The sequence below is a fragment of the Polypterus senegalus genome, chromosome 15 (assembly GCF_016835505.1).
Source record: "Polypterus senegalus isolate Bchr_013 chromosome 15, ASM1683550v1, whole genome shotgun sequence".
Lineage (NCBI taxonomy): Eukaryota > Metazoa > Chordata > Cladistia > Polypteriformes > Polypteridae > Polypterus > Polypterus senegalus.
In genome coordinates this window covers 93,197,344-93,219,151 of record NC_053168.1, presented here as the reverse complement: position 1 = coordinate 93,219,151, position 21,808 = coordinate 93,197,344, and the positions used below count along the sequence as shown (strand labels likewise).

At 37.6% G+C, this 21,808-nt stretch overlaps 1 protein-coding gene across 6 annotated transcripts in view; it reads right to left on the bottom strand.

Moving 5' to 3' along the window:
* The window catches only part of grhl2b (grainyhead-like transcription factor 2b), a 357,473-nt gene that overhangs the window by 108,897 nt on the left and 226,768 nt on the right, over positions 1-21,808 (bottom strand). For 5 of the 6 annotated variants that reach the window (XM_039737649.1, XM_039737650.1, XM_039737647.1 and 2 more), the window contains 4 exons: positions 15,513-15,652; positions 15,367-15,404; positions 15,004-15,095; positions 13,583-13,668 (listed from right to left, as the gene is read on the bottom strand). In XM_039737649.1, coding sequence (XP_039593583.1) covers positions 13,583-13,668; positions 15,004-15,095; positions 15,367-15,404; positions 15,513-15,652 — 356 coding nt within the window. The remainder of the gene's footprint in view (positions 1-13,582; positions 13,669-15,003; positions 15,096-15,366; positions 15,405-15,512; positions 15,653-21,808) is intronic. The other variant, XM_039737648.1, reaches the window with a different exon arrangement.

The following is a 21,808-nucleotide window of genomic DNA, read 5'->3' as shown; positions in this document are numbered from 1 at the left end:
CTTGATTAACGCGGTAAGTGTTCGGCAAGGCAGCTGAAGCTCTGCATTATGGGATCTGTAGTTTATTGTGTTACCAGCGCTTCATATCCCCGGGCCATTAATAACAATAATATATAGAATGATCTCGCGGGCCGGATATAATTATACGCCAGGTCGGATGTGGCCTGTGGGCCTTTAGTTTGACACAAATGGACTAAATAGAACTTGAAAAGATATATTTTTTTCAAAAGTGATCGCGCAATTTATATATATATATATGTGTGTGTGTGTGTGTGTGTGTATATATGTATATGTATATCTGTATATGTATGTGTGTATATGTATATATATCTGTATATATGTATATATTTGTATATGTGTATATATATATATATGTATACTAGCAAAATACGAGAAGTAGCGCGTTAAAGATGAAAAAGAAAAGGAAACATTTTAAAAATAACGTAATATGATTGTCAAAGTAATTGTTTTGTGTATTTAGCGTCAGCGTCACGAAGTTGTTTCCATCTAGCTGCATCAGAAAATGTACCACGACGTCTGACACGCCTCCTTTTTACTATTTTCTCACAGCTTGGATTGCTGCTGTCATATATATATACATATATATATATATACACACACACACATACATATACATATACATATACACACATACATACATATACATATACATATACTTGTGTGTATGTTTGTATGTGTCTATATGTGTGTGTATAGCTTTGGTCACTGAGTGCAAGGGAAAAATAATAAAATATAGTCTATAAGTTATTAAACAGTAAAACATTAACGTTTTAAGAAGTACAGGTACATTGAGCACTACTGGAGTGGTTGCGGGTAAACTACATTTTAAAGACGGTGTAACACAACAGGTAAGTAACTAACAGCAGCTAAAATGTATATGGATCATCTCTCGGTAGTAGATCCCTTTTGAAAGGCGCTACACGATGGCTGTGGTATAGAAATTACATTTTCTATGTGAACGTTCAAATTTGTGCCTCTGGTAATGTGCCTTACCGGCATTTAAAGAAAATTAGTTTTGTGTCCTCTGCAGTGTTAAGAAATAAAGGCTTTGGTTTGGGATAGAAGGAAAAAAGATGTAAAGAAAGGAAAGTTGCCTTTTTCTTTTATATAGCGTAGAGAGATGTTTTCACTGACGATATGAGCGCCTTCTGGGGACAGTCGCGGTGGGTCTTGTGTAGACTGGCGAGACGTCCCAGCTATTAATCGGCTGTGATGGCACTGTCAGTCCTCCACTCCTGTTTGTGTCTTCATAATCAGAGCGGAAGACCTCATAATCGTATACGTGCAAAAGAAACTGCGAAGCGCCTTAATATTATTTCGCTGCGGTGTAGAAAAGGGGTCTGTGTTTGCACTTGTCTGGGCTATAGCTCAGGGGGAGGATATAAAAAAATTAAAATTGCTCACTTTGACTTAAGGCAGAAGCGCAGTCAGCGTCTCAAAGGCTGGCACAGCTATGCGTCTTGCGCGCCGGCTGCTCGACTTTTGCAGGAGACGCCATTTTTTGCAGACACGTTCACATGATCAAAAGTCTCCGCACTCTTTGGAGGTCATTCATATTATATATATATATATATATATATATATATATATATATATATATATATATATATATATATATATATATATATATATATATATATATAGCTATAGCAAAATACCAGCTCTCACAGCGGAGAAGTAGTGTGTTAAAGTAATAAAAAGAAAAGGAAACATTTTAATAATAGCGTAACATGATTGACATTGTCATGAGTGTTGCTGTCATATATATATATATATATATATATATATATATATATATATATATATATATACACACACACACACACACAAACATATATATACACATATATACAGTATATATACATATACATCACAGCGAAATGAGGTGAATTTGAGTAGAGATGATGACGTGACTCTCCCACTCGCCTTAACTGTCAATCCCCCCACAAAGACTGTCTCTCAGAATTTGCATAAGCACAGCCCTTCACCAGTAATTTTAACTTACTTACAAAGTGATCAAAACTCTCGTTTATATCCTGCGTCTTCTCATTACACTTGTGTCCCACATTAGCCGTGGGCATGACAAACGCCAGCGGCAGCCTGTCTATGAACTTAATTTAAACATTAGGTTTACACCGTGCTTTGTTTCCGAAGTAGCAGCACTCATGAATATGATAGTATATGTCACTTGCTCGCTTCTTATTGTTTCACTGCCTTCTCAATTATATAATGCATGTTTTCTTCAGCGCTTTTTGGAGGTCTTCCTGGTTTTCTACGCACTACGTTGACAGTCCGTTCACGTGATTACGTGGGAGGCGTGATGATGTCACATGAAACTCCGCCCCCCATGGCTTTCGAGCTCAACTCCATTACAGTAAATGGAGAAAATACCTTCCAGTTATGACCATTACGCGTAGAATTTTAAAATGAAACCTGCCCAACTTTTGTAAGGAGGCTGTAAGGAATGAGCATGCCAAATTTCAGCCTTCTACCTACACGGGAACTTGGAGAATTAGTGATGAGTCAGTCAGTGAGGGCTTTGCCTTTTATTAGTATAGATATGTGTGTGTGTATATTATATATATATATAATGACAACACAATTACATTGTCAATCATGTTACGTTATTATTAAAATGTTTCCTTTTCTTTTTCATTACTTCTTTAACACACTACTTCTCCGCTGCGAAGCAAGGGTATTTTGCTAGTGCCCTTATAAAACATAGATATATATTTAGTAGAAGGGCAGCGTCCTGATATACATCATAATATCATAATGTACAGTAAGTCTCTAAAATGAAACATTGCATTAGTTTAGTTGAAATAAAAATGTTTTTCTGCTGATTTTCATTTATATGCAGCATCTGATGTTTCTCATTTCAGTGTTCAACAACAGTTGACCAACATCGATGGATTACACTTGCCCCGAAATTGCTGTTCTATTGTTCCAATGTCCTGCTGAAACCTTTCACCATGTTTGACACTGAACAGTGAAGTCTGAATTCAGAAAATTAATCTTTAGTGACATGTTGCCCTTCAAGGTTTTATATATTTTAAGCATGTTGTCAACTAGCTGGATGCAGTTTGGTGCTGTGATTGCCAAAACAATTCTCGGCATCATACTTGAAAGCCTTCTATGTGATTTCCTCTGGCCCCAATAGCAAATCTTTGAACTGCTGGTCATTGATGATGTGTCTGATTTGTAGATTTAAAAAAAAAAAATCTACAAAAAAATGCGTGTCAATGTCATATCCGCGTATTCTTTTTCTGCAGTTATATTTTTGAATCAAAGCACACTTGTTCTGTTATATTTGTAACTTTTGTAAAAGTGATTCTTTGATATATACTGCTCAAAAAAGTTAAAGGAACACTTTTTAACTAGAATATAGCATCAAGTCAATGAAACTTCTGGGCAATTGATCTGGACAGTTAAGTAGCAGTGAGGGTTGTTAATCAGTTTCAGCTGCTTTGGTGTTAATGAAATTAACAACAGGTGCACTAGAGGGGCAACAATGAGATGACCCCCAAAACAGGAATGGTTTAACAGGTGGAGGCCACTGACATTTTTCCCTCCTCATCTGTTCTGACTGTTTTTTCACTAGTTTTGCATATGGCTACAGTCAGTGTCACTACTGGTAGCATGAGGAGATACCTGGACCCTACAGACGTTGCACAGGCAGTCCAACTTCTCCAAGATAGCACATCAATACGTGCCATTGCCAGAAGGTTTGCTGTGTCGCTCAGTACAATCTTAAGGGCATGGAGGAGATTCCAGGAGACAGGCAGTTACTCTAGTTGAGTTGGACAAAGCTATAGAAGGTCCATATTTCATCATCAGGACTGGTATCTGCTACTTTGGGCAAGGAGGAACAAGATGAGCATTGCCAGATCCCTACAGAATTACCTCCAGCAGGCCACTGGTGTGAATGTCTCTGACCAAACATTCAGAAACAGACTTCATGAGGGTGGCCTGAGGGCCCGACATCATCTAGTAGGGCCCTGTGCTAACTGTCTGTCACCGTGGGGCTTGATTGGCATTTGCCATAGAATATCAGAATTGGCAGGTCCACCACTGGCGCCCTGTGTTTTTCACAGATGAAAGCAGGTTTAACCTGAGCACATGTGACAGACATGAAAGGGTCTGGAAAAGCCATGGAGAATGTTATACTGCCTGTAACATCGTTCAGCATGACCGGTTTTGTGGTGGGTCAGTGATGGTCTGGGGAGGCATATCCATTAAGGGAGACACAGATCTCTACAGGCTTGACAATGGCACCTTGGCTGCCATTAGGTATTGGAATGAAATCATGGGACCCATTGTCAGACCCTATGCTGGTGCAGTGGGTCCTGGGTTCCTCCTGGTACACGACAATGCCCGGCCTCATGTGGCGAGAGTATGCAGGCAGTTCCTGGAGGATGAAGGAATTGATACCATTGACTGGCCCCCATGCTCGCCTGACCTAAATCCAATTGACACTGGGACATTATGTTTTTGGTCCAGTCGAACCCGCCAGGTTGCACCTCAGACTGTCCAGGAGCTCAGTGATGCCCTGGTCCAGATCTGGGAGGAGATCCCCCAGGACACCATCTGTCGTCTCATTAGAAGTGACGTTGTCAAGCATGCATACAAGCATGTGGGGGCCATACAAACTACTGAGTACGATTTTGAGTTGCTGCAATGAAATTTCGGCAAAATGGACTTGCCTGCCGCATCATTTTTTCACTTTGATTGTCAGGGTGTCTTTGAATTCAGCCCTCTGTAGGTTGACAAGTTCCATTTCCATCAAACGATATGGCATCCTTTCATTCCTAACACATTACCCAGTATCATATCAGTAGAGATATCCAGCATGATTTTTTTCCCATTGAGATCTGATGTGTTTTCAAAGTGTTCCTTTAATTTTTTTGAGCAGTTTATGAACTTCAGGGTTCACACATTATAAACTTCATGTCTACATTTTGTCAATTATTACTAAAACATGAAAAATGTTTCTTTTTTAATGATGCGTTTACATAGATTGTTGTAGACAAGGAACACACATGAAATGCATGTGTTCCAAATAATAATAAAAGGCAAAGCCCTCACTGACTGACTGACTGACTGACTCATCACTAATTCTCCAAGTTCCCGTGTAGGTAGAAGGCTGAAATTTGGCAGGCTCATTCCTTACAGCCTCCTTACAAAAGTTGGGCAGGTTTCATTTTAAAATTCTACGCGTAATGGTCATAACTGGAAGGTATTTTTCTCCATTTACTGTAATGGAGTTGAGCTCGAAAGCCGTGGGGGGCGGAGTTTCATGTGACATCATCACACCTCCCACGTAATCACGTGAACGGACTGTCAACGCAGTGCATAGAAAACCAGGAAGACCTCCAAAAAGCGCTGAAGAAAACATGCATTATATAATTGAGAAGGCAGCGAAACAATAAGAAGCGAGCAAGTGATATATACTATCATATTCATGAGTGCTGCTACTTCGGAAAGAAAGAAAGGTGTAAACCTAAACTTTAAATTAAGTTCATAGACAGGCTGCCGCTGGCGTTTCTCATGCCCACGGGTAATGTGGGATACAAGTTTAATGAGAGGACGCAGGATATAAACGAGAGTTTTGATCACTTTGTAACTAAGTTAAAATTGCAGGTGAAGGGGTGTGCTTATGCAAATTTCGAGAGACTATGTTTGTGGGGGGATTGACAGTTAAGGCGGGTGGGAGAGTCACGTCATCATCTCCCCTCAAATTCACCTCATTTCGCTGTGATGTATATGTATATATACTGTATATATGTGTGTGTATGTGTATATATATGTTTATATATGCCTATTTGAGCATGCTCAAACACAGGAACATATATTGGTGTAAAAGTATAACAAAACAACGAGCAGATGGGGAGCGTCTGATAATTGCATATAGCGCAGAAGTTACTGCTCTTTACCATTCTGTCCTCTGCATGTCCTGGAGTACAAAAGAAACAGCATACAGCAACATGCGGGGACTGGCAGGAACACTCAATAAAACTGAATAAAAAGAAAATCAAGTGACGGTGAGATACGAAGAAGGCAGCTTCGCCAGCGTTTGTATATCAGAACCCTGGTGTTGGGGGTGTGTTAGTATGCATCGTGGTACAATGTAGAGCTATAGAGCGTCTGTATTTTGTTTCTTTTGTACTCCAGGGCATGCAGAGGAGAGAATGGTAAAGAGCAGTAACTTCTGCGCTATATGCAATCATCAGACACTCCCCATCTGCCCGTTGTTTTGTTATACTTTTACACCAACTTATGTTCTGTGTTTGAGCATGCTCAAACGGGCATGCTCAAAAATACACGTAATGCCACAAAAGTGCACGCAGACACTTCATTTCGCAAACAAAACAAGTGCACTTTTATTCAAGACTACCTGTATAACCGAAGAAAAAAGAAAGCAAGTTACAGTAGGCGATTGATACGGCAGCTTACATGGTGCAATGCTAATTAGTGCTGATTTTCATTCCGTGCTATATAAAATCATCACATTCAAATATTAACAGTTCCCACACACCCAAGGACCGTCCTTCCTACATTTACGACACGTGTACTTGTTGCAGTGCACACACCTCTCTGTGCTATGGTTCCTATTACACTGAATGAGCACCTGACACTGTACTTTCTTCCCTGGGGGAAGGTCCCACATCAGAGAATTTCCAGTTCCTGCATAAATTCACACCCGATCTGACGCTGTTCGTTTTCAAATAATATTGCATTAGTGTGATGATATTTTCACATATATTGTCTCTTTCTTTCAGGTGTGTAATAGAAACCACAGCATAGAGAGAAGTGTGTACATTGCTTCTTACAGGAAAAGGCGATGGAAAAAGTGCACTTGAATAAAAGTGCACTTTTGTTATACTTTTACACCAATATATGTTCCTGTGTTTGAGTGACACGGGCAGATGGGGAGTGTCTGATGATTGCATATAGCGCGAAGTTACTGCTCTTTACCATTCTTTCCTCTGCATGTCCTGGAGTACAAAAGAAACAGCATACAGCAACATGCGGGACTGGCAGGAACACTCAATAAAACTGAATAAAAAGAAAATCAAGTGACGGTGAGATACGAAGAAGGCAGCTTCGCCAGCGTTTGTGTGTCAGAACCGGTTGGGGGTTGCATTAGTATGCATCGTGGTACACTGCAGAGCTATAAGCGTCTTTAGTGAAAACAGCCGTGTCAGATGGGGTTGTATGGATTGATTCTGAAGCGACTGAGAGAATGAAAAGTGAAAAAAAAAAGCTAACCTTTACAAGGATCATAAATTGCACCGGCTGTTACAGACTGAAATCAAATGTATGCTTTTATTCTAAAATAGTAAGACTAAGAGCAGTTTACTTCTCAAAACGGAGTGGTGCAGGATCGAACTCGCGACCTTTTGATTCCAAGGCGACAACTGATTCTATTGCACCACGGAGGCAGTTATAATAAACGGCTGTCAATGTCGCATGTTAAGGCGGCTTTTGTTTCTGCAGTTATATTTTTGAATAAAAGTGCAATTGTGTTATATTTGTACCTTTTGTGAAAATGTTTTTGTTATTTGGACTTCAGGCTTCATACATTATATATTTTATGCCTACATTTTGTCATCTACTACTAGAATATAACAAACATTTCTGTTTTAACAATGTGTTGACACAGATTACTGTAGAAACGGAACAGACATGAAATGCGTGTGTTCCAAATAACGATCTATTATTTCCACTCTAAAACTCCACTTCACTCCCAGATACTCAATCAAGGCATGAGCTGAGAGAAGTTCATGCACGTTCTAAATTGGTGGGGGGATGGAATAGCCGGCTGCTCCTAGCTTCTCTTTATCAGCACATTTAGAGGACAAAGGACACTGGCGGAGAGGTGTGAAGGGATTTAAGAAGCAATTTAAGGTGGGATGGAATTACGAGTTTTTTCGTAGGCTCTGGTAATTCTAGTGTTAATACTGCAGAGGACACAAAACTAATTTTCTTTAATTGCTGGTAATGCCGGTAAGGCACATTACCAGAGGCAGAAATTTGAACTTTCACATAGAAAATGTAATTTCTATACTACAGCCGTCGTGTAGCACCTTTCAAAAGGGATCAACTACCGAGAGATGATCCATATACATTTTAGCTGCTGTTAGTACTACTTACCTGTTGTGTTACACAGTCTTTAAAATGTAGTTTACCTGCAACCACTCCAGTAGTGCTCAATGTACCTGTACTTCTTAAAACGTTAATGTTTTACTGTTTAATAACTTAAAGACAATATTTTATTATTTTTCCCTTGCACTCAGTGACCAAAGCTATACACACACACACATATAGACACATACATATATATATATATATACACATATATATGCCTGTGTGTATGTTTGTATGTATGTGTATATATATATATATATATATATATATATATATATACACACACACACATATACACAGTGGTGTGAAAAACTATTTGCTCCCTTCCTGATTTCTTATTCTTTTGCATGTTTGTCACACAAAATGTTTCTGATCATCAAACACATTTAACCATTAGTCAAATATAACACAAGTAAACACAAAATGCAGTTTTTAAATTATGGTTCTTATTATTTAAGGAGAAAAAAAATCCACACCTACATGGCCCTGTGTGAAAAAGTAATTGCCCCCTTGTTAAAAAAATAACCTAACTGTGGTGTATCACACCTTAGTTCAATTTCCGTAGCCACCCCCAGGCCTGATTACTGCCACATCTGTTTCAATCAAGAAATCACTTAAATAGGAGCTGCCTGACACAGAGAAGTAGACCAAAAGCACCTCAAAAGCTAGACATCATGCCAAGATCCAAAGAAATTCAGGAACAAATGAGAACAGAAGTAATTGAGATCTATCAGTCTGGTAAAGGTTATAAAGCCATTTCTAAAGCTTTGGGACTCCAGCGAACCACAGTGAGAGCCATTATCCACAAATGGCAAAAACATGGAACAGTGGTGAACCTTCCCAGGAGTGGCTGGCCGACCAAAATTACCCCAAGAGCGCAGAGACGACTAATCCGAGAGGTCACAAAAGACCCCAGGACAACATCTAAAGAACCGCAGGGCTCACTTGCCTCAATTAAGGTCAGTGTTCACGACTCCACCATAAGAAAGAGACTGGGCAAAAACGGCATGCATGGCAGATTTCCAAGACGCAAAGCACTGTTAAGCAAAAAGAACATTAGGGCTCGTCTCAATTTTGCTAAGAAACATCTCAATGATTGCCAAGACTTTTGGGAAAATACCTTGTGGACTGATGAGACAAAAGTTGAACTTTTGGAAGGCAAATGTCCCGTTACATCCGCGTAAAAGGAACACAGCATTTCAGAAAAGAACATCATACCAACAGTAAAAAATGGTGGTGGTAGTGTGATGGTCTGGGGTTGTTTTGCTGCTTCAGGACCTGGAAGGCTTGCTGTGATAGATGGAACCATGAATTCTACTGTCTACCAAAAAATCCTGAAGGAGAATGTCCGGCCATCTGTTCGTCAACTCAAGCTGAAGCGATCTTAGGTGCTGCAACAGGACAATGACCCAAAACACACCAGCAAATCCACCTCTGAATGGCTGAAGAAAAACAAAATGAAGACTTTGGAGTGGCCTAGTCAAAGTCCTGACCTTAATCCAAATGAGATGCTATGGCATGACCTTAAAAAGGCGGTTCATGCTAGAAAACCCTCAAATAAAGCTGAATTCTGCAAAGATGAGTGGGCCAAAATTCCTCCAGAGCGCTGTAAAAGACTCATTGCAAGTTATCGCAAAAGCTTGATTGCAGTTATTGCTGCCAAGGGTGGCCTAACCAGTTATTAGGTTCAGGGGGCAATTACTTTTTCACACAGGGCCATGTAGAATAAGAAATCAGGAAGGGGGCAAATAGTTTTTCACACCACTGTGTGTGTGTGTGTATATATATATACATATACACACACACACACACACATACATCATACATCATTAACACACTACTTCTCCGCTGCATGTGTGCGGGTATTCTGCTATATATATATATATATATATATATATATGCCAGCAACACTCATGACAATGACAAAACAATTACATTGTCAATCATGTTACGTTGTTTTTAAAATGTTTCTTTTTCTTTTTACTTCTCCGCTGCCAAGTGCAGGTATTTTGAGATATAGATGTATATACTTATATATAACTTCTTTAACACACTACTTCTCCGCTGCGAAGTGCAGGTATTCTGCTAGTAGTATTTATAAAAGGTGCGATTGTGCTTGACTTCCCACTCTATACAACTCCAAACAACTGACACGCAGGTAAACAGACTTGAGCTGAGAAAACTGTGCGCCAGTGGGGGATGTGATAGCAGACTGCTTGCTGTTTACTGCTTATTAACACATTCAAAGGACAAAAGATGCTGATGGAGAGGTAAGGAGTGATTTAAGGTGGGACGGATCTACGAGTTTTTTCATAAGCTCTGGTAATTTTAGTGTTAAGCCATAAACAGCCCATTAGTGTCGGAGCAGAAACAGAAGGTTATCATCCTGTTCAAAGAAATTTGGCTAATTCTCTTGGCAGGTCCAAAAGACATTCATATCTGGCAACAGTAGTTTTGTTTTTGACAAACTTATGTCTCTACCCAATTAATTTTGAGCGTGTTATCTGATGAGGCTTACCAGACAAATGGTTCAAACACTGGATCACTGTAGTTTTCAACGTGTATTGTGGCATCTTATTCTGTCTCATCCAGGCTCTATGTCTCTGGTGGCTTCAGTAATGGGAGACATTCATCATGCGGCACTGGCCTGAAGGGATGTTGGAGTGTACAAAAGATTTCTTATTTTTACTAACAAATATGAGGAACTCATGGTTTATCTTGATCTTTAAATTTTAAACTCAAGAGATTTTACAGTGTCTTTACAATTTTTAAATATTTTCAACTTTACAAGAGATCATACCCTCTCTTAGAAAGTGCTGTCATGCTGTATCTTTGAAGATTCAACCTGTACTTGTCACAAGTGTAACAAAATGTATGAAGGCGTCTGCAGAATTTGCAAGACATTTCTACTTTCAGGGCTCCAGATGGCGAATAAAATGGTCGCCAATGCGACTTAATTTTCTATTTTGCGACTAGTTTTTTCATTCCAGTCGCCGGTGGCGACTCTCTCTCTCTCAATCGAAGAAAAGTTTTAAATTTAAAGCAGCAGTAACGGCTTTTAATTATGTGCGAACACTCTCAGCTCACGTCTGCGTTTCCTATTACACTATCACGTGATTAAAGTCAAACCGAAGCGAGACATCATCTGACACGCCCACTCTGCTTCAAATGTCATCTCGCTAACTGCTGCGGATAGGGATCTGAAATAGTAGAGAATCGGGCCATGACTACTCCTTGAATTCTGTCCTAACAATCCAGGGAGCTCTTATCAAACAATGGCTGTGATGTCACAGCTGTGCAGAAGAAATGCCTAATGTTGAAAATATTAGTGAAGGGTCAGTTTATGGATAAGACTTATGGTGACCTATGGACAGTGATGCTGAGCAAGGAGCCGTTCTGTACAGATTTTAAAAATCTTCTTCACTGAGTAGAAATAATGCTGGTGCTTCCGATAACTGCAGCTCAGTGCGAGCGAGGATTTTCAGCACAAAACAGAATAAAATCAAAAGTGCGCAACTCCCTAAGTGTAGAAACACTGGAAGACTTGGTAAGGATCAGTACAAAGGGCCCTACACTTGAACATTTTGACCCAGAGCCTAAATATAAAGCGCTGGTTGTCAGCCAGCAAAAAAAAGCGCAGACCAAAGTATACTGGCTGGCCTAAAGATGCTGACATTGTAATGGTTAGTGACAGTGAACTTGAAGAGTAATTCATTTCTTTATATTTGTACACTCGTAAAAATGATTATTTCAGAAATGATTGTTTATAATGTTTGTTATTGTATTAATTCTTGTGTTATTATGTGTAAGACATTTTCAGTGTTTGTATTTGTGGTGTTCCTTACACATGTTGTGTATAAGACTCTGGACTTGAAGTATTGCTTATTAGTAAACATTTGCACTGTTCACATTTATGTGTCATTTATTCTTCTGTTATTATCTATAAGACCTTGCAGAGGACACTAGTAGGCAGGTCAAATAGCTCAGATAAGAGAAAGGAAAGGCAGTGTGAGGTAGACCGAAGAAACAAACAAGTAAATATCATTTGTTTATTTCACATTTGGCATGCGGTAGAGATTATGGCTCCCAAAAAAAGCATTTAGCTCCTAAATATTTTGGGTTTAGGAGCCAATGGCTCCCAAATTTTTTTTTCTGTCTGGAGCCCTGACTTTAACAAATTAAACTCCACAGAATAAATGCTAAATGCACACACTGCTCTGCTCATAGAATATGTGTATCTACATATGCACAAACTGATACCAACGTAATGAAAATGGATCTGTTTACACTAGCCACTGTTTTAACTCTTCCTGCCAGCATCCATATTAACTAAGCACTCCCAGGCATGCCTAAGCTTTTGCATATCTTCTGCATATTGTGCAACCTGCACCAAGTTCATTCTGTAACAGCTTTTTAGTCGTATTATTTTGTTTATCTTCTTTATACAAGATGAAATCATTCTTGTATGCAGACCCTAAGGTTGCCTCTGTACTTGAAGTTTAGAACCATGTATCTCTTCATGTAACCCAAGACAGGACAATGTAATATCCCATAAGTTTCTATCTTAGATTAGCATGTTATCAGGTATATGTTCAGGATGCTTTTGTATATTCATAACTATAAAGTCATTATCTGAACAAAGGATTGTTAGCACAACTGTGATTATAATGCAAAAGTGATTTCTTGAACTCTTGGTTAAATAAATTATTTATGATTACACAGTATATTGCTGGAGTATAAACAACCTTTAATGTACAAGTGCTGAAGTAAACCAAGGATCAAGATTTTTCTCTAACAGTTCCTAGGAATGTCTGGATTAAACAAAAAAGCTTATTTTGTGGGCAACATATTAGTAGACTTAAAATATAAAAGGAAATCACAAAAATAGGTGACTGCAATATGTAACCGATTTATCTGAACATTTATCGTTGATTTTTCTGATCAGTAGGTCAAAATCAATAACATACACCCAAAACTATTCACAAAACAAAATATTTGTTTTCCAGTGTTACAGTAACTGTCTCCAATTATTCTCCAAAGTAACTAACTCTGAACAATTAACCTTGGATAAGGACAGTTTGCTTTGACTTTTAAAATTAAAAACTACTCTAACAGGCACATCCTAGATTAGTGTAAGCTATTCCCATACTTCATTTTTATGTTAAATCTATCTAAGAGGTCCTGCAGCCTGGCAAGTGTTACTTTCTCATAGATCTGTTTGCAGTATTTTTTTCTCATGCTGCAAAGGTATAGTTTCAAATTTAAATCTCTTCTCTGCACCCTCTTCAGTGTCATTAAGACCACTTCTTTATTTGGAAAGCACATAAGTGAACCTTTAACAGATTGTTTTGTTGATCATTTTATCCAGAAAGTCATATAATATTGGTCGAATCTAAAAGAAATGATAACTTACAGCATCCATAAGCCCCTTCAAAGTTGGCGATTTTAACATTAGAGCATCAAACACTTCGTCCAATTCCTTACGTACATACAGAAGCACTGCAGAAAAATATTAACATTAAGGTTTATTTTTAGACAGCATTTTTTATTTGCTTGGGACATGATTAACAATGGGAAAAAACAGTATATGCATGATTTATTCTGGAAAAAACTGAATTTCTTCAAAAACGAAATACATAGTCAAAAATATGAAAACCTTTGTACCTCATAGTAGGACATATTCTTTTATGAAATACTGGTCTTTCATCAAAAATGAATCCAATATATCCACTAACTGTAAAACTGAAAACTTGGACTGAACTTTCTTCACCATATCTTTAATAGCATGATAGACAAGGAATGTATTGCATAATGTTGGATATACATAATTCTTGCACATATACTGTATTAATTATTTGAATACGTTTGTTTTATTGAGATAGGCAGCTTGCATGGTGACATCACGGATGCCCAGAAATAAGCAAATATTACATGTAAACATTTATCAAGTTTGAAGAAGCCAATATTTCCTTCTACTCAATAAACTTCAAAAGAATAATTAGCCTTTAAAACAGTCTGTGCACATATCACTTGGCATCTTTTTTCAGCAATGTTTGTGTGTTTTTTGTTGTATCTATACTGCACATGAAATGGGGACAGTACCGTGACATGATGTTGAGCATTGCTGTCTCAGCATTCCATGAAAGTTGGCACAAATCTTGGCCCAGCTACAATCTGTATGGAGTTTACATGCTCTTCTCTTACCTGCATGGATTTTTCCTAATGTACTCTTATTTTCCATCAGGCATCCAAAAAGACCTGTATATGAGATTAACTGGTGACTCACAATTGGTCCTGTGGTAATGCGAGTGTGCCTTTTGAAGGGTCGAACGACCATTCAGGGCTGGATATTATAGGACAAATTAGGTGTTGCACCATTTAGATTGGTTTTTGGGGCACACGAGGCATACTAATGCAGCAGATTAGAAGAAAGCCACTTGCACCTCTGGATGACCAGTAAAATGAATGGTTAAACAGAAGATTTTACATTTAGATACATAACATTTTGATTGACTCTCTACTTCATCTAATAATAAAGGAAAATAAAGTAGAAGCCATATCACATTATACAATTATTTACTGCCAAATTAAAAACTGATAACTAATTGATTACCACCAATCAACCAATTCTTATAATTCACATATATTATGCAGCCTATACCACTGGCCACCAGCTGCTCAAACTTAACTTTGGATTAAACATGTTTGAATGTGGACTGGTGGATATGTGTATTTATGATAGTACATGACAGATTGAGCTTAGAGGTGCAAATCTGCATTATAAAAATAAAACTCACTTGCTCAGTCTCAAATTATACTTATAATGTTCAATACCTCGTTTTCGAGTTTCCTCTTTAATTTGCTTTGGGGGTTGAGGGCAGAAGTCATCATCAGATGCTCTGAACATTCTTTTCACCAATATGCTGCTAAAAAAAAAATTAGCTGGTTGTTAGGACTTAAATTTTATTTAATTCAAATTTATATTAGAAGTCAAGGCTGACACAATACATTTTCTGTTAATACTATTAATGTGCTCAAGTTATACATTCATATTATTAATTATTGTATTACTTTTTTTCAAATCATATCATCTGTTACAAATTTCAGAAACATTAAATAAGTACTTTTAAAAGCAGAATTAATTTATCATCATTATACACATTTCTAGCTTAATACTGCTATAATGAGGAACTGTACCCTTCTCTTTCCATGTCATCAGTGTTGAAAGCAAAAACCTGCAATTAAATAAAGTAAACTTATTAGTTCTTCCAGTATTTCAGAAGAACTTTCTAGAACAACAAATACCTTATGCTAATCACAAACCATTTTAGATCACTCTGTACCTGTCCAGACCTTTGCAGATTACCAAAGTGGACATCAGGGATAAATAAGACAGGCTGGGAATCTAGGTCACTCATTGTTTTGAAGTAGGTTATGTCTCCTTTTTTGGATAAAGTATTTCCAGCTGTATTTCCATCTTTAACTAAAAGGGAGAGAAGATATAATAAAAATACATGTTTTAACACATATTTGCTGAAAGTGTTTGTACAGTGCCACAGATAGGCAAAAGTAGTTGAATAGTGCACCTTTACACAGAGGTACTTTTAAGATCTGCTTAATTTCAGAATATTCTCAACTTTTACTTTTATTCAACACAAGTAGAAAGTACTAAAAACAATTACTCAAGTAGAAGTATTACTACATAGACAAAAACTTGCTCAAGTACAATTAAAAAAGCAGACACAGAAAAACTAAAGTAAAATTTGGTTACTATAGAAAAATGTCAATTAGAAAATATTCTTAAATCATGCCATGCATTGGAAGGTATAAACAAATCTACATAGCAATAAGATAAATATACAAATAGTGTGCATAGCAAAGGGTATACTGTACTTTATATGACAAATTAAAATAAATGCCTGTAAGTCTATGAAACAAAAATAAAAATCCTACAAGGAACACCACAGCCTTATTCATTTCAGTTTGAAGTTTTTATTGTACATATCTGTCAAAAGAGGTTCATTATCATTCGCAAAGCACATTGTACTCCTTTCCATAGGAATGAGATTTAAAGTTATGGAAGCAAACCATTTGTTTTTGCTGCCAGAAGTTTACAATAATAATTAAAATGTGAATATAATAAGGCTGCTATGTTCTTTATTTAGATCTTTTTTTGTATAAAAAAACTGTTTTCAAGTACTGTGGATGAACTCGGTAGAAAACCTTTTATGCATAACTGCAACTGTCAATGTTTCTATTTAAAGTCAAAATTTGAGCAATTAAATGGTAGAATTCCAAACATAAAACAAATATGACAGAAGGATCCCATGTCATTTGGATTTCAACTTATGAAAACATTTTGAATTGTAAACCAAAATCCATATAAACTACACAGCAGATGCATTTATTTATTATTTATTATTACTATTTATTATTGTCAACTTCTAGGAATCTGGGCACTTCATTAACTGCAGTGTCTTATATTCTCTCTCCCCAAAATGAGATTAAACCTGATGAAAACAAATCAATATATTATTTTTACTATATGTGCACTATATTAATTGCAATTTGAAAGCAATAAGACTGCTATATTATTTAGTTTGTTATTAAAAGTTATTGACCATATCACTTAAGAAGTATATTTCAAAAACCAAAAGATGCAAGAAATGACATGACAAGAAATGCATGGTAAGCAAGTAATCAAAGTTATCTCTAAATATCAGCAGACAATGCAAAATGTAGTTATCATTAAAAGTATAATTTGAAACAGGAAAGTCTCCAGTAAAGAAAAACTGATTTGCAAATCAAGTGCATTAGCAGACAAAAGGCTTTTGAATCATGTTGCCATTAGGCAATTACAATCTGCATATAACCAGTGTAAAGAAGCAAATTTGTAAAACTTAAGTCACGTTTAAAATATTATTTCTAACTAGCAAGGTACATGAATGTCACTGAGACACTAAAACTGAATGATAAAAAAAAAAAGAGCTAACTTTTACAAGTAGCCAAAATGTACACTGGGTATTACAGACTCAAATCAAATGTTTTTATATAGTAATAATAATAATAATAATAATAGCAGCTCACAACTCAAAACGCGGAGCACTGGGACTTGAAACCAGCAACCTTTCAGTTATAAGGCAGCAGTTTTTTTTTTTAATTTGGTTATATTCTTTAATAAAAGTGTACGTGTTTATTTGATATTTGGACTAAAGTCTTTATACATTATACACATTACATTATTATAAGTATAACACTGAAAACGTTTCTGCTTTAGGTATTTTTTCAGCATTTCTCGTATTTCCTTTTTTCCAACACTTACCCTGATCTTTGTAGGCAAGAAACACACATGAAATGCATGTATTCCAAATAACAATATACTGTATTTTTTACCCTATACAACTCCAGATCTCACACACAGATAAGGAGCCTTGGCTTGAGCTGGGAGAACATTTTGCTTGAGTTGAACTCTGTCAAGGCAGGAGATGGGACAGCAGGCTGCTTCCTGCTTGTGCTGATTGACACATTTACAAAACAAAAGACGCTGATGGAGAGGTGCAAAGCGATTTAAGGTGGGCCGATACTATGAGTTATTTTCGTAGGCTTCAGGAATTCTGGTGTTAATGTCGTTGTAGCAGTGCATTTGTTCAGAGACCAAGAGAAGTACAAAAGAACTAATTTGTTCGTTCATTGCACATCACTAGAACTCAGCTCTGTGATGGTTTTTCTTTTAGTTTTTTTTCTTCTTATATTTCAATGTTTAATTTTACATGGTTTGTATTATTGGATTTCCAAATGCTAAGACACATTTTGCATTTAATATTACAGGTAGTTTTGTTTAAAACTATATCTGTCTCTTTAAACTGAAAAGAGTCCTGCGATGGCAGCCGTGAGGGTATCCAAATGCCAAGACTCTTTTTGCATTTTATGTTACAGGGAGAGAAATGACCTAAATGGAGAGAAGGACAAATGATTGTGTGGCCCATGTCTTACATCTAAAATCTAAATAAATGAATCACAAAACAGAGGGGTGCCTGAGTCAGAGTTAACATATATAATTAACAAAGTTACTCTATTATATTTTCAAAGCAGGTTGTTACAAAGTACATTTGATTACTTATGTTTTAAATGTGGAGGGGTGGCTGTAAGGCTAGGGATGTGCGCCGGCAATCAGAAGGTTGCTGGTTCAAATCCCGTAAATGCCAGAAGTGGCTCTACTCTGTTAGGCCTTTGAGTAAAGCCCTTAACATGTAATTGCTTCATCCTAGGTATGACGTTAATCTGCATCAAGTCCTACAAGCAGGTCCTCCAACTTACGGGGAAAACTTGTAGGTTGGTGGTAGGATTGGCATCCCAGCCACTCTGTGTGTGTGTGTGTATATATATATATATATATATATATATATATATATATATATATATATATATATATATAAAAACTTATGCTGTTCCAGTAACTTATGCTGTTCCAGTGGGGTACTGAAGCGTAACCCACTGTACTCGGCTCCCAACCTCTCTGTTTAAAACACAATTTTGCAGAGGACAATTAATATACATCATCAGCCACAATAACAAAGCACGTTTTAGTATATGACGCAATGTCTCTGCAATTCTCTCCGGCTGTGTTAATGGGTACACCTCTAGATATCAGTTTATCAGTTTAATGGCAACAATTAAAAGAGTTCTGTTTCAGGCTGCCATAGGTTTATGTTGTCTGCGCGATGGAGGATGAGTTAAAGCTCTTAGTATAGTTATAATAGCAGCTGAACTCTTTATAAAAGAGATTGGACATTCCTGGTCAAACCTAGCAGAACTAATTAGTCTCATAAAACAAAGTAGCTTTATTATCCATCCCACTATATCCTAATTACAGGGTCACGGGGGTCTGCTGGAGCCAATCCCAGCCAACACAGGGCACAAGGCAGGAAACGAACCCTGGGCAGGGTGCGCGCGGGCACACACACACACCAAGCACACACTAGGGACAATTTACAATCACCAATGCACCTAACTTGCATGTCTTTGAACTGTGGGAGGAAACCTGAGTATCCGGAGGAAACCCACGCAGACACGGGGAGAACATGCAAACTCCACACAGGGTTGACCCGGGAAGCAAACCTGGATGGCTTAACTGTGAGGCAGCAGCGCTACTGTTATATTACATTTTTCTTTATGTCACTATATCTGGACAATACTGTTATGAGTTTTATTCACATGTGCATGTAAAATTTGGCACACATGGGATCAGCAGTTAGAATTGCTAGCCAAGCCTTGGATTAGATAGCCAAAGACAACTGGAGGCTTGTATAGTCAGCTTAAACACAGGATAGTGTATTTCTGTCCTCTGTCAGCACAGAATCATCTTTCCTTATTGGGAGAATGAGAACCAGCATGTAAGCACTATGATATTTCTGTATTTTGTGGAGGAGGAATTCAGCCCTTGTTTGGAGACAGACAAGACCAGCAAGTGAAGCAAGACATTATAAAGGCTTGGACAACGGCCAGACCCTTGGAGGCGGTGTCGACAAAGTTCGAAAAACCTCCCAGCGTGGGGACGAGAAAATGGCCGACTGTGTTGATCAGATTTCCCACATGGATAAAGTCTGTCCATATGCCTTCCCATCTGTAACCGCGTTAACCGTCAGTAAATGTAAGCTAAAAGAAAAATTTTCTCATGTGATTCTTGTACCGCCGTAATCACGATGGGAGGGATATCACCTTTTCTGGTATATTATGATATTGTTTAGTTATTTAATATACCACAATTTCAAAAGAACACATTTCCAAGTGAGCTAATGCCTCTTCAGGAAACAGCTACCCACTGCGCAACCGTGCCGCCCTAGTTTTATTATGCGCGTGAATTTTTCTTCCTAAAAACCATGGGAGTTTTATGTATACATTAACTCCTCCTCAAATGTACAAAAACACATGGAAGTAAATTGATTTTTTTAAACAAGTAAGGTGTTTAATATAATGTAGCATAAATAATTGAAATCATAGTTGATGGTATTTGAAAGATACTGCAGTAACATTCTCACAGCCAAACAGAGGCAGATTTAAAAGTACAGATGCAAAAGGTATATCTGCCACTCTGGACATACATACACTGCGATTTTTAGAAATCTTGGGCAAGCGACTACTCACATTGCATGATTAGTCACCAATCCTTTATGTATGTAGTCAAACTGTACAAGTACGTTTGGTCTGATTGATGTGCCATGACGTGGGTAGTCTGACTAGGCACGTACATGGTCCTGACAGACAGCTTTAACCATTCAAAACAACACAGTGGCCATAGGCATCCCAAAATGTCAAAAAAGAAAAGAGCTACTTTCCTGACTCTTGCCATGATGCGCTCTGAAAGTACAAAGAGAAGAAAAGGTATAACTGGACATGCAGATGGCTGAAGCATAGACAATATGATTTGTCTATTTTACAGAAAGAATATAGGGTATGAAGTCTATTGAATTTACCATTGAATGTGTTTATTTTGGGTTTATCCAGTAAAAAATGCTAAGATGTTTTTGTCATTGATCATTTAATTTTGTGTTATATGATGTTTAGATATTTTAAATGAAAAATGTGAAAATGAGCATGATAATGGCAACAACCAATGTGCAATATACTACACTCGATTCACAATTTACATGAGAAAATCGGGTTGTAAGACTGCTTACACTACAAGACAGCGACAAAGTTTTCTGAGATGAGAGAATTTCTTCTGATTGTATGACAATCCAGTCATAATGTGATATTGGGCAACATAAGCCCACTGCAAATAGAACGATGAATGATAAGCTAAAATTATAGATGATAAAGAAAACCAATGCAAATAGGACTTAAAACGTTATTAAAATGGAAATGCATTTACAGTAACAAGAGTTGAAAACTGCTTACGTTCTTCTGTAACTCACCAACATTTATCAAGTTCAGGGATTCTAGCAATGAAGGGCCATGCACACGCAAAAAATAACTTGATAAAGTAGACAACAGTTTAAACACAAGGAACATGCTACATCTTACATACATGGTAAGAGTTTAAGATCGGTAAGAAACAAGTACTACATATTGATATTTTTAGTTTATTTTTGCAATTACATCTCATTAATTAGCAAAGAATAGTTAGTATAGTGTCAAAAAAAAACTCCTTTAAAATACATAAATTAATTAATTATATTTTAACACAGAAAACAAGTCAAGTCAAGTTGGGGAGTATGCACTAGTACAGTGCGTTGCCTCACCCAATACACGATGAAACAACTCAGGATCCCGGTTGGCAACCCACCAGGCAGATACACGGTTCAGTCCCACCTTCCGGAAATGACCCTCTATCTGCCGCAGCCAGATGTTACGTGGACGACCCCTTGGCCTAGTCCAGCCACTCGGGTCCCCAACAATGAGGACCTTAAAAGCTGGATCACCCTCGAGGACACATGCCACATGGCCGTAGTGCCGTAACTGATGCTCTCTCACAATACAGGTAATGTGCCTCATTCGGGACTCCTTGAGCAACTGCTCATTCGACACAAAGTCAAACCAATGGTACCCAAGGATTTTCCGGAGAAAGACAGTACCAAAGGAGTCTAGTCTTCATCTCAGGTCACTGGATAACATCCATGTATCGCAACCATATAGCAAG